The sequence below is a fragment of the Archocentrus centrarchus genome, chromosome 17 (assembly GCF_007364275.1).
Source record: "Archocentrus centrarchus isolate MPI-CPG fArcCen1 chromosome 17, fArcCen1, whole genome shotgun sequence".
Taxonomy (NCBI): domain Eukaryota; kingdom Metazoa; phylum Chordata; class Actinopteri; order Cichliformes; family Cichlidae; genus Archocentrus; species Archocentrus centrarchus.
In genome coordinates this window covers 27,097,534-27,111,386 of record NC_044362.1, presented here as the reverse complement: position 1 = coordinate 27,111,386, position 13,853 = coordinate 27,097,534, and the positions used below count along the sequence as shown (strand labels likewise).

At 38.8% G+C, this 13,853-nt stretch overlaps 1 protein-coding gene across 2 annotated transcripts in view; it reads left to right on the top strand.

The window, feature by feature from the left end:
- tep1 (telomerase-associated protein 1) overlaps positions 1-13,853 on the top strand; it is a 34,493-nt gene that overhangs the window by 1,820 nt on the left and 18,820 nt on the right. For both annotated transcript variants that reach the window (XM_030751334.1, XM_030751333.1), the window contains exons 3-24: positions 29-211; positions 330-479; positions 2,254-2,418; positions 2,500-2,637; positions 2,937-3,008; positions 4,828-4,952; positions 5,499-5,656; positions 5,994-6,103; positions 6,232-6,310; positions 7,568-7,760; positions 8,179-8,458; positions 8,576-8,728; positions 9,004-9,075; positions 9,619-9,740; positions 9,884-9,952; positions 10,787-10,930; positions 11,020-11,311; positions 11,406-11,527; positions 11,615-11,728; positions 12,413-12,530; positions 12,645-12,842; positions 13,612-13,799. In XM_030751334.1, the coding sequence (XP_030607194.1) occupies positions 29-211; positions 330-479; positions 2,254-2,418; positions 2,500-2,637; positions 2,937-3,008; positions 4,828-4,952; positions 5,499-5,656; positions 5,994-6,103; positions 6,232-6,310; positions 7,568-7,760; positions 8,179-8,458; positions 8,576-8,728; positions 9,004-9,075; positions 9,619-9,740; positions 9,884-9,952; positions 10,787-10,930; positions 11,020-11,311; positions 11,406-11,527; positions 11,615-11,728; positions 12,413-12,530; positions 12,645-12,842; positions 13,612-13,799 (3,245 nt within the window). The remainder of the gene's footprint in view (positions 1-28; positions 212-329; positions 480-2,253; positions 2,419-2,499; positions 2,638-2,936; positions 3,009-4,827; positions 4,953-5,498; positions 5,657-5,993; positions 6,104-6,231; positions 6,311-7,567; positions 7,761-8,178; positions 8,459-8,575; positions 8,729-9,003; positions 9,076-9,618; positions 9,741-9,883; positions 9,953-10,786; positions 10,931-11,019; positions 11,312-11,405; positions 11,528-11,614; positions 11,729-12,412; positions 12,531-12,644; positions 12,843-13,611; positions 13,800-13,853) is intronic.

Below are 13,853 nucleotides of genomic sequence, written 5' to 3'. Positions count from 1 at the left end.
TTTTAAAATTTAATTTATTCTGCACAAGCAACTTCCTGAGGGCGAAAATAGAGAGGCAGACGAGACTGATGCTGAGAAAACCATGGAGATGCCTGCACTGGAAACAGAGTTTGTGGACCAGGAACTTGAACAAACTGCAGTTATCAGACAGGAGGAATTTGGAGAGGTCGAAAGAGGAAACGAGATGGCTGAAGAGCTGAAAGACAAAAAGGTTGTAGAAAATAATTTAGTCATGTTGATCCTGTCAAGTTTACATTTCTGTGTGTCACTGCACACTAAATTAAACTCCTGGGAGCTGATTATAGTGACCCCTTGTCTTTGTCTTTCAGTATTTCCTCCTGAACATTGTGTGTTGCTCTCTGGTTAATAAGAGCACAGCTCCAGGCCAGAAAGACTGGGACTCGGAGGACAGCGTTTGGACCAAAATCATAAACCTGGGGAAGGACATTTCTGCCTACGACCCAGAGTTTCTTCTGAAGGTGTGCTCGCCAACTCAAGTGCTAATGTTTTAATGCTACCAGGACTTCATTATCCTGTCAATATGGTCAAAAAAGCAAGAAAACAACCCAAACAAACACTTAACCAAATATGCAACCACAGCATGTGACAGCAGGACAAATACAACACAACTAATGTACAGTTGGGATAAGGTATTCGGGCATTTCTTTTTTTCATTTCCAGTAAATCCAGTAAATTTAAATATATTTTAAAACTTGCTCAGCATCATTTTCTATTTATCTAGTTATCCAGTTCAATTGACTACATTATAGACAATATTAAAGCATTACTCTGTATTAGGAAAAATATTCCTCACATAAATATATTGTTATAATGGAGTGTATTACTAGTTGCAAGCAAAGTAGGTATGTCTTTTGTTCTGATCTTTCAGTGGATACTTAACAGACCAGTTATTTCCCACATTATTTAATGGTTCCGTTTGTGAAGGTCTTTAGTGCAACTCCAGAATAAAAATGGCACGGTTTATCACAAGGTCACGCAGCCTCCAACATGCAAATTGTCAGTTTGCATCAAGGTGTGTCCAGTGTGTGAGAGGTGCTGTACTTTCTATGATGTTCAGAATAGATTCGTAGATTTGACATAAAATATGGACACAACCACTGCAGCTTCAGTCATTGGTTTAGGACTCTGCATTCTGAAGCTTCAACATTAGCTATTTCACTGCAGCCATGCTGGTTAATTGGAGCCAGAAATGATCCTATTTGGACAAGAGGACAGAGAGGACAGAGTGTTGAGTTACCAACTAATGCTAGCAACCTTGGTTGGCAAGTTTCCTAATAATTGCTAAGAAAGTCATGCAGATAAGATACTAGAATCACATCCATCAAAACTGGAGAACAAACATCCTGGACAGACCATACAGCTTATTCTTTTCCTCCTTCTTTTAGCTGTTCCCTTTAGGGGCCACCACAGTGGATCATCTCACCCTATCCCTAACATCCTTCTGTCATCCTCCTTCACTATGTCCATGAACCTTATGGTTCTTTTTCCTCCAGAGTGACAGCTTCATCTTCAATATCCTTTGTCTATTGCATCTGCTATCCCTTCTCTGCACATGCCCAAACCATCTCAGCTTTGCCTCCCTAATTTTCTTTAAATCATTTAACCTGAGCTGGTTTTCTGATATGCTCATTTCTAATTCTGTTCATCCTGGCGACTCTCAGTAAAAATAATTTCCAGCACTGCCACATCATAGCAGGTCTCACTATCATCTTGTAAACCTTACCTTTCATGCTTGCTGCTATCCTTCTGTCAGAAATCACCTCTGACACTTGTCTCTACCCACCCCACCCTGCCTGCACTCTCTTTCATCACGTCTCTTGTGCAGTGTCCTTTGCTTTGGATGGTTTCCCCCAGGTATTTAAACTCATCTACTGTCACTGCTTCTACTCCTTTCAGCTTCACTGAGGAAGCCATATTATTAGTCAGATTATTTGATTAAAAATGCTCCAAAAGCCTCCAACAGCACAAGCATGACAGAAAGATCCAGTTCAGTGACTTGAATTAGCTATAGCTGACTATGTTAGCACACCTAACTTTAAGCCTTACCAGGAAGAGGTATGAACCCACTATACAGGCATTTTAATGTGAGTTGCCACTTGGATGGTATATTTTATTTTTCTTTCAGTGGATTTCATTTGGCAGATCATGTGTTCTCAAATAACCAATTTAAAATGGCATGTCGGTCATAATCATTTTCATCAGATGTCATATGGTGTGTCCGCTCCAATCTAGGTGGCAGTTTACGCTCGGCAGAAGCTAAACATTCGCATCACGGCAAACTTCTTATTGGCTCTGGCTGCCAATCTGCCGCCCACCAAGCCGCATGTCCGCAGATACTTCTGTGTTGCTGTACAGCTGCCCTCTGACTGGTTGGAAGTAGTCAGAATCTATAGTACAGTAAGTCTTAATGAACAATCATTGTATTGTGCAATCTTGATGTGCCAGTTCTGTGTTAACGCTGTGCTGTGATGTTTCCAGTGCTTCAGCCGCTCCCTGCCGATGTGCCTGAAAAAGGCGATGGCTGACAAGTTCAAGCAGTTCAACGAGTATCAACTGGCCAAATACAACACACGCAAGCACCGCTGCAAACACAACCGCAGCAAGCGCAAAATAAAGGTACAAATTCAGCGATGGTGTTCTCCCTTTATCTTTTTACTCAGTGCTGAAATTAAGGTCTCACCAAGTAATACTAACATAACCATCTTGTTAGTGGGGGAAAAAAAAAACTTGTATTAGAGATGAATGTTTTGCTTTTATTGTTTTAGCTGAGGTCTGTCTCACTGCCTCAACCAGAAATAAGTTAAAACTACTTGTGGTTTCTGTGTTTGTGTAGTGACTCTAAATTAACTTCTTGTATGTATGTGCTTTAAATATCCCCAACTTACCACTCTCAATACCGCATGTGTGACTTCCAGAAGCCAACTGATAGCCAGCTGAAGAAGTGGGCGGACCTACTCAGATCAGATGCATCTATTCTGAAGAAGTTTGTAAGTCACTATACTTTCCTGTTGCATCACTAAGGCTCCTCCTGTTTAATGAAGGGCTTTCTTAAAGTAGACCTATTATGCTTGTCCTTATTTTCTGTTGAGCCATGGTGTAGAAATTATTGAGGTGCAGAATTTTTTTCTCTTAATCTGTTATATTTAAGGTGTTGCACTTGTGCTCCATTGACTAGTAGAAAAGGCTACGCCTCTGAAGAGGCAAGGTCTTAGAGTTGCAATACAATCAAAACCAGAAATCCTGAAAACTTTAAAGGCTTTTTTTGTATAACTTCCCTCTTTTGCAAGAGCAACTGTGTATACAGAAACATGAAAGATGAATTTTGTGTGTAGAAAAAAAATTAACCAGAAGATTAATGATCAAAATTACTCTCTAACTTGATATTAAAATAGCATGAGGGAAAAAAGTTACTTACTCAATGGCTCTGGCCCTACTGTGCTTCTGGTTCACTCTTCATGTCTAAACCAACCAATTATCATTCCTCATGAGTCATGCATCAACCGAACTCCCTAAACACAACCCACTGAGAGGGACTGGAGGCTCGGCCGTAACTCTGTAGAATTTCCATAGAATCTTTTCAAAGTTAAAGTAACCTCGAGCATCACACATTAATTCATGTCACATCAATCACCGGCCGCTTTATTAGGTAAACCTTTCAACATGTTCAACATGCTGTGCATTCAGAGATGCACTTCTGCATACCTTGGTTAGGATGAGTGGTTATTTGAGTTACTGTTGACTTCCTATCAGCTCAAAGCAGTCTGGCCCGAGTGTACGATTAATTGCTACAAGCCAAAAAACTTTTATATTTTTGGCACTAAATGATGTCTGTTAGGGGGGGGGGTATCCTTATATTATGATATGGTCATCTCAGGGACATAGCTCTGGCTGTGAACTCAGAAGTCCCACACACCTGCTATTCAAACCTGTTTGTGACAGGCAGCCAATCAGAAGAAAGATGGCTTAAAATGAGAAAAGCTAAAACAGCTTGTTTAAGAGAGAGGATGAGCTGAAGGAGAGCACTAAGGCCCCAGCAGAAAATAACCAGGATTTGTTCTAATCATAAAAAATTTGGAACTTAAAGAACTTCTAACCACTCAAGAACGCTCACTCTCTGGGCTTCCAGTTTCACGGAGGGTGCACACGAGATAGTCCAGAAGAAGTCCAAATTCCCTTTCCTTGTGGAGTAAACATTTTTCTTCTGGAAATTTTCATTATGTGTTTGACAGGCATAAATTTTAAGGACATCACAGCACAATGATCCCCTATACAGTGTGCACCATTTTGATTTAATGAGCAAAGCAAGTGGCAGCATAGTTGTCACCGAACTGCTATCAAAAGTATCAAGTATTATTAATATTTTAGTTCTGAAAACTAAACTAAAATGTGTTTGTTTTTTCTAGAAGGTGGTGTAAATAATTATATTTTGCTGTCTAGCTCTATGTTCTATGTGTCATTTAGGACAGTTGGATGTGCGCCCCCTGCTGCCAGCTTCAGTACAGTGGGATTAATCATATGTATAATGGATCCCTTAGATTGACTGTGGGTAGAAGAAAGTTTGCTTAAAGGGAGAGGTGCTAAAGTGGTTTGTTTGACACAAAGCATGAGCTGAGTTTGGAGGATTATGTTCTTATTCAGTTCTGCTGGTTTTTAGTGCAGATTGTATAGTTGAAAAAGTTCATGCTAAAAAAATTTTAAAAATTGAATAACTCATTCTTCATTCTATATTGCTTTTTTGTCTATATTGAAGAGTTGCTTTTAATGTGTTTATCCTTTTGGCTTACGTGTGTCTGTGATTGGGCGCAGCTGCAGGTAGAGGGCTCCAAAGTCGTGGTGGATAAAAAGCAGAGTGAGTTCAGTATGAAGAAGCTGATCAAGAGGCTTCACATCAAAGAACCGGCTGAACACGTTATGGCCATTCTGGGTAAAAAGTAAGACCCACAGAATTGCAGTTCAGAAATTGGTTCATTTTACATTTACAGGCTCATAAATAACATGACATTCTCATGCTGTTTAATTATGTTCAGTCCACAAGTTTAAATTTTCTTCTGATGGATGACACAAGGTGTCCACAATCTATAAAGAAAAAAAACTCTACCTGGTTTGTTTGTAAAATATAATGTAGGCAAATAAAATACTCAGAATCATTACCATTTTTATAGCATGTGTTACACAGATGTTTTTAAATAGTGAGGACTGTATTATTTTGTCACTCATCTGTTACATGTTTACAGATGCTTGTCACCATATCTGGTCAAGAACCATCTATTAAAGTCATTCTATACTGGTTATAAATGCATTCAAGTCTTACTAGAAATGTAAACGTATGCAGTGTGTTAATTTTTTTTTTTGTAGTAGATGTGCTTTATCCTTACTAATTTAAAAAATAGCTTGCATTTAGTAATTTGCAGTATATTTTTGTTGCAGACCCTTCTTTGACCCATTATGCCTTTTTGTTTTGTTTGTTTTGTCTTCAGGTATCCCGCTGACATGAAGACGTTTACACATAGCGGAATGAAGGGTGTGTGGGACAGGGAGCGAGCTGGGCAGCGAATGAAGCTCAAGGAGCCGCAGACGTGGGAACGGCTGCTCAGTATGGAGGGCAACAAGGCTGCCACCTGGGAGAAGCTCATAGGTCTGAAAATAAAAGCTCAGGCTTTTTATCGAACTGAGCAACATGCACGGGCTTGCTGACCACAGCAGTGTAACCACTGAATCACTTTACCGAGCACATGATGATGAGAAAAAAATGTCATCTTTGCTCCTGTGTGCTTAATGCCGTTTATTGGCCTGTGGCTGCTCATTCATTCCGACAAGTTAAAAGTCCTCAATCACTCTTTCCAACGTGTTTAAACTGGTCATTTAATATCTAGTACAGCAGGCTTTAAAGGAGACAGAGCATGCATGTGTACAAATACTCAAAGACAAACATGATTGCACACTCACAGACAGATAATGTCTCCCCTGTGCAGACACAAAGTCGCTTCCATTTATGGCCATGCTGAGAAACCTGAGGAACATGATCACTGTGGGCATCAGTGAGGCTCATCACAAGAAGATCATCAGCAGACTGACCAATGAGGTAAAACTCACTATAAATCTCTATTTTAAGACATAAACAAAGCAAGTAAAAGATGAGTGAAATTGCTTTGCTGGTGAAGTTGGATCATTAGGTTTTCTGTAACCGGTTGGTTTGTGATTTGCTTACAGAAAGCAGTTATTCAGAGTCGCCAGTTTCCTCTCAGATTCCTCGCTGCCTACAAGGTCATCATGGAGCTCTACACTACAGGTGAGACGCGCAAAGTATACATGAAGAAAAGCTTTGGAAAAAATTTGCAGGTAGCTGTTATTTAAGTGGGGATCCAGTAGAGGTACTTATACCACAATCTTAGAATATCAAGTAAATATTACTTCAGTGAAAGTGTTTCCAGAAAAATTTTATTGAATTGTTAAATGTGAATGAAAAGATCCCCTTTGACAGTTGGATATTTATGCAGTTTATATTACATCATATCATATTATATTAAATAAATGATTCATATTAATATTTTATGATTTTCACTACCAAAATAACCCACCATAACCGCATTATCATCTATTTATTTTTTTATATACCATAACTTTATTTATTGCAGTGTTTCATTTGGTTCGGGTGCAATGTGAACTGGGGAGGTGGGGTGTCCCTGTGGTCGCAGCTGGGATATAAAATGTAATGTAAATAGTGTTTATATATTCACATCAACAGTGTTAAAACAACCAAAATACAGACTTCATAACTCACTTACCTGTAATGAATATAATAAGGTAAACAATAAATATGAATAAATAAATAAGGAGGGAGACCTGAAAAATTTGACTTGTTCACTAGTACATCTTAAATAAGAAAAATGGGTCATTGATGCAGTAATTCATGGTACATGAGTCACACCCAGATACTGCATACTGTGCTGTTTTGTAAATTCTTTTTTGATTGGATGAAAAAAGTAAATAATTCTCATATGAAAAAAATTTTGAGATTCTCAGTTTTTGATTTTCATGAGCTAAAAGCCATAATCATTAAGACTTGAAGTATTTCACTTTACATGTAGTTAAGAATATGAAAGTTTACCTCTTTGAACTTTTTCACAATACTATTATTTTTGATACTCTAATTTATCTGCTTAATTGGTCATGGAATAATGAGGAAACAGTCTTCACTTGGCCACCAAAATGCTTGTCAGTCAGTTGTCTAATTACCTCTGAGCCTCTGAAAATGGGGGACTGTGTATAAGAATGGCTGTTATTCTTAAACCCTTTAAATTAAAGCTGAAAGGCTGTACTTTAATCACATCTCAATTGTTTGATTTAAAATCCCCTTTGGTGGTGAACAGAGAAACAAACAGGAGTTTATAATATCCACACTCTTAAGATAGGAGTGGCTAATTAGTGCAGTTATTAGCTAAAGTATGTCAGCAAATTGCCAAAAAAAAGCTAACACTCCTTATATGACGTGAGGTCTACATGAAAAACATAAAAACCTCTTGTTTTTATCTTTTTTTTCTTTTAGCCTCTGCAGAACAGCAGGCACTACCCTCGGGCAAAAAGATCCTGATGGATATCCTGAAGAAGATTCCCAAAAGTCGGCGCTTAAGCAACATGACATGGGAGAAGACTCCTAAGAGCAGGATCAGGCTGACGCTCGGGGTGCCGTTTATTTCTGGACTGTACAGCATGAGGAAGGCACAGCTCATAAAGGCCGTGTATGTGAATGTTACTTTTGAGTTGGAGATTTTTTTTTTTTTTTTTTTTTTTTTCCTTTCAGGTTTACTTAATTTTAAGAAGGAAAAAACTTGCAGTCTTGGTTTGCTTATCTTTATAGCTTGGATATTTTATGTATAAAGGAGCAGTAACAGTTATTTGAAATAAACCAATAAAAGATGATTAATTTGCTTGAGCGGTGATGCACAGGTCAACAAGGCAATGCATATAGAAAGTCTAATTAAGTATTACACACAGCCAATAAACGGCTGATAATGACTGACGGGGAACCTTGGGCTTCATGCCAAAGACCCACTTTGAATATCTTTTAAAAATGTTGCAGATCTGCTCAGGTGAAAATATATTTGGTCAGTTGCACAAAATATAAGAGTCTAACTTTTCCTGTGTCTGTGCGTCCAGCCAGAGGAACTACACTGTTGCTCTGTTGGACCGTTACCGCAAAGCTCTGGAGACAGCCGTTCAGATCTCCTGTCATTACAACGTGCCTCCGCTTCCTGGACGAACGCTCATCCTTCTCCCTTCGGACATCTATAATAATGAGTACTGGAACCAGAAGCAGGACTTCTGCCTGCCTCCTGACCCAGAGGAACAAGACAATGAAGAGCAAGAGGCAGAAATCCCAAAACGTAGACAGAGATCGAAAACGAACGTTGAGGAGGTTAACAAATTTGCTCAGACTGTAAGGCCCTGTATTTCTTGTTTTTTTTTTTTTTTTTTTTTTTTTTTTTCCTGAAAAAGCTTGGCATTTAAAAATGACTGAATATACTCCCCTCCTCCCATATATGTATCCTCACAGAAGCTGGAGGTGGCAGCTTTGCTCGCTCTAATGATCTCCAGCAGCGCAGAGGATTGTGAGCTTTATATAAGCCGTTACTGTCAGTGGGAAGAAGTGAAGCTGAAGTCTGATGTCCTTTTGGAGAATGTCAGAAGTGTGATCAAGCAAATAAAGGTCCACATTCTATTTTAGCATCATGCTACATTTATTTTTGCTCTGTATACAGTGAAAATGATTATTATAATAATAACAATAACTATTATTAGTAGTAGTAGTAGTAGACTAAACTATACCAATTCTGATATGAAAACTGTGATGTGATGTCACTGTTAGATTTCAGGGGTATTTTTATGGATAAACTGTTCCTGCCAAAAAATAATGAATCAACCCTTAATGCAGTTCCACCTGCATGGTTTAAAAAAAGCACATGTTGTTATTTTCTTTTGAAGAATCCTCCCACAAGCCCTGGTGGAGAAGAAGACATCAGTCACTTTCACAGAGTGTTGAACAAGGCCAACAAGGTTAGTTTATTTTACATGTGTGGTTTTTGATGATATGTTTGGCTGCAGGGGTATAATATGGGATATTCTTTTCACCTACACGTCCAGCCTGCAGTCTCAAGGTTTGTTAACTATTCTCTCTGAACTGTTTTCTTCATCCAAAATAGTCCAGAAGAGGCAAGATCTGAGTGCAACTGTTTGCTAATTGGTTTTCCATATCGACTTACATTTTAATAACAAAAATATTTAATATAATTTCTAAAAATCCTCCTTTCAGAAGCAAACCGCAGCTTTAAAAACAGACGAGTTATTGTTTTCTGCCTAGATGGATCACAAGAGTTACAGTTGCAGCATCTGTTACTTTCCTTAGCTACTCATGGCACAGATGAGCATCTACAGCTGTGAGATGGTGCAGTTTGCAGTTTGGGACATTTCTCTGCCTGAGTTCAGCTAACTAGCTTACTTTTTTTTTTTTTTAGATTTTTAGATTTTTTTGCCTTTATTGCTAAACCAGCTTCTTTTAAAAAAACAACAAAAAAAACTCAAATGCTTTTGAAATCTCAGGTGAGCAACATCATCGTGCTGTCTGACTCGTGGGTTAACAGCGACATCTTGTGGGCTGTCAGGAACTACAAAAGGGAAGTAAACAGCAATGCACTTGTAGTGTACATCTTCTTATCAGAAAGGTAATGATTTTTTTTTTTAATATTTTTTGCTGTTCTGCTAAGATCTAATGGTTAGCATTGGGAAGATAATGTTCAAAGATGCAGAAATTTGCAGTAAAATGTCTACGTCTACTTTTCTGTCCTGTTTCTGCTGTTTTTAAAAGTGGATCCTCAGAAGACACCCCTGACAGAAACCATGTGGTACTGACAGGCTTCAGTGAGCAGATTCTGAGGTAAAATGCACACTTGTTTTTATTTATATAAGTTAAATAAATGTTACATCCAGTCTCACAGGCATCTATTTTACTTAATGTTTAGTCATAATTAATCTTTTAACCAATATAATTTACTTTCTCGCCATTGATAATATTTGTCTGTTAAGTGTGAATCTGGACTCATAAGCTGGTTAGCGTAGCTTAACACAAAGAAGGGAGGAAAAAGAACTTTTTGATTAATGCGTAATATGTTTGTTTAATTTGTTAAAAAAAAACTGAGGAGTTAAATAATATTTAATGACGAATAATCTTTAATGTGATGAAGTGAAAACGTGCTTTTAGAAAGAAAACATAATATTTTATTTCTAAAAGTTTTCAAAACCATAATTATGTAGAATTCTAGAGGCTTCTTTGTAGAAGCACTGAAACTTTAGTTTTACACCCCATACAGGTTGATCCTTGGACTTCATGGCATGATTTTTGTCTTGATATTCACATTAAATTCACAACAACAGTCCCCTCAGTACCCTTAATATTGTAACAGTATTAGAAACACCAACAATGACCTCCTGTGAGCAAGCATTTGGTGACAGTGGGAAGGAAAAAGTCTCTCTTTAACAGGAAGAAACATCTGCAGAGAGAGCCTGCCTTTCCCTGTTCCTGTGTTTCTAGTTGTTGCTAAGTTTAGATGATCAGCTGCCTATTATTGTTCAAACAGACCCATCAGAAAGCTTTGACTGTCATCAAACACAGGTGCTTGACAAAATTGTGAAATAGTTTACTCTTAGCAAGAAACTATCATTTCGATCATCCAAAAATGTCAAATTGTTTCTTTTTCCAATATGAGAGCAGGTTTGTGGCAGAGAGAGGATCTTCCAGGCTGCTCGATCATGTGGAGCATTTGGACAAGCTGTATAACATCCCTCCACCAGAGGGAGCGAAATGCCCTCAGACCACAAGCAATGTTGTATCAATTCCAGCAAGCCCAAAATTAAGGTATGTTTACATTTCAAGATGGACTTTTTTTTTTTTTTTTCTTTGCTTCTTCTCATTAGTTTAACGCCAGCTTGTCCCTCCATCCTCAGGTGGCAAGGTGTGCGGGTGTTCATCTCCTCCACCTTCAGGGACATGCACTCTGAGCGTGACATCCTGGTGCGGAGCGTCTTCCCAGAGCTCCGCCGACGCGCTGCACCGCACTGCCTCTATCTGCAGGAGGTGGAATTGCGCTGGGGTGTGACCGAGGAAGAGTCAGAGCGGGCGGCTGAGTTGTGCCTGTCCGAGGTGTGTCGCAGCCAGATGCTGGTGGGAATCCTGGGGGAGAGGTACGGCCAGGTGCCTCCCAAACCTGACCTACCAGACCTCCCGCAGTACAGCTGGGTAAGACCTATGGAATAGGCTCATGATATTTGTTTTCTGTTATAAATCTGAGTTGAATAACCGCACACAAGAATAATTTATTCTTTGTGTGCAGCTGGCCTCAGCCCCAGCAGGTCTGTCCATCACAGAGATGGAGCTCCGTCAGTTCCAGGCTCTTTATCCCGACGTGGTGCAACAGAGAATGTTCTGCTACTTCAGAGATCCAAACATCATCAGGTATGGAGATTAATGTCTTCCACTTGTTGATGGAAATGCATTGCATTACCTTATCCTGTATTTCTGTTTTGTTCTGATGCTTTTCAGATCAGTTCCTGTGGCTTGGAGGTCAGATTTTTCTCCTGAATCAAAGGATTCTGAGCATAAAATGGCCTCACTGAAGAGAAGACTCTTGGCCAGTGATGTCAAGGTCACTGAAAAGTGAGTCGTCTCAATCAGTCACGTGCTTATAGGACTGAAGTTTAAAATGCTTCACTGTATGCACCTTAGTTTTGGTCTCAACTGTTGTTCTTAGTCATTGTTCTTATTTGCTGTGTTTGTACTTGAGTTCAAAACCTTAAAAGAGGACCATGTAGGGACAAGGTGTGCTAATTGGCTATGGGTAGAAGTTCTACTACTTAAATATAATATTTATGATGTCTGTGATCTGTGCCTATAAAGTCCTGATGACTTTGATATCAATCACTAGTTTCTAGTCTTATTTTATATAGCATGATGTTCATTCTGTAATGTTGATATTAATTATTGTCCCATAATTACATCTGTTTTATGGTGGATCTACTTTATGATTGAGAAGTGTTCCTGAATTCCTGAGTCACGTCCAGTTTTAAAACCACACACAAAAAAAAGAAAAATGACACAAAATGCTCAGCCTGAGCTTGAGGCTACACACAAAAGATGGCTACATCCACCTTTTAAATACAGTCTGTGCTATGATCCCTGTTGAATAAATGAAATATTTATTTTAATTAAATAGAAAAAAATCAGATATGTTTCATTTCTATTTTTCAGTCCTGACGGGTCTTTGAAAAAGTTGCATTTAGCTTTAAATGAAAGCACATTTCATGTGCTTTAACTGAGCCTGCTTCTCTCTCTGTGTCATAGTTATTCATGTGAGTGGGGAGGCGTTGTTGATGGAAAACCATATCTGAAAAACCTGGAGGACTTTGGTAAGGGCGTACTGGAGGACCTTTGGATGGCTGTCAAGAAGCTGTTTATCGACGTGAGTAAATCTTTAACTTATAGAGGTAGAAACCTCCTGAAATGTTCCACCATGTGATCTTTATTCTTAAATTTCCTTTAAATAAACACAGTGTAATTACTCACCATCTCACAGGAGAGTGAGGAGGCTGAGGAGGCTGAGGTTGCATCAGAGATGCTCGAACAGGAGGTCCACCAGGGGGCGATGCAGAGGCAGTTTTTCGGCAGGTCAAAGCTCTTGTGTAGTGCTGTGGATTTGGTGGAGCAGGCCCGGACCAAGGGAGGGATGATTGTGGTGGAGGGAGGACCTGGAGAGGGTAAAACTGTCTTCATGGTAAATTTCTTCTTCTTGTCTAGAATTTATCCAGCACAAGTTCATTTTCCTAGTTAGAGAAGTGCAAATTATCATTTTTGAGAAGTGCAAATTATCATTTGCACTTCTCAAAAATTTCCAAAAATTCTCTCCTTTAGTGGACGTGGATTTTAAGCTACTTAACTTATTACTTAATTTTCCAATATTCTTTAACCTTTCCTGCTTTGGAATAAAAGGTGCAAACACATATATACAAGTTATATATACGGAATCACAGGAGGCCAAAAATCTAATTTTAAGTGAAGCTGAAATTAAATTAAATGTGTAAGAGTTCATTTTCCTAGTTATTTTTTACTTTCCAGCTCATTTCCAAGAAGGCTTTTTAAAGGATGCCATCAGAGAAACTCTGGTGCAGGGGAAACTGTTTCTAAGTCAGGTGTTTTGGAAGCCAAACACTGCTCCTCATTTGTTTTTTTAAAGGAACAAGAATTGAGGAATTGAGCAGTAACCTAAACTAAAGGTAGAAATACCAACAAGGAAACAGATTTGAAAAACCTCACAAAGAAGGAAATCCATTCTTTGATATCCAGAGAAAGTATAAAATGATCATTTTATTTGTAGTTATTTCAATTTGTCCAATTACATTTGAGCATAAAAATTGTGTGTATAAAAACTGCATCTTGATACTTTTATTTTGTGGTCATTATCTTTTGTGCTGGTTTACAGAGGCACTTTTTTTTTCATATGGTCCCAAATATTCTGACCTAAAGATATTTACTGTTCCCCACAGGCCGCTCTAGCCGACGCCCTCAGGACTGGAGTTAAGTCCAGGAAAAGCCTCGTCTACGATGTCATCTCTTATTCTACAGCCGCCAGCCAGTCGGCGCACTCTGTGGAAAACCTGCTTCGATGCCTCGTTAAGTGGCTGAGAAAGATGAAGGGAACAGAGGAGGAATCACCCCTTCCTCACTCATATAAGTAAGTGACTTTTTCATTATTTTATCTGTGCGCTGCCAGTCGTTTCCAGCTGTC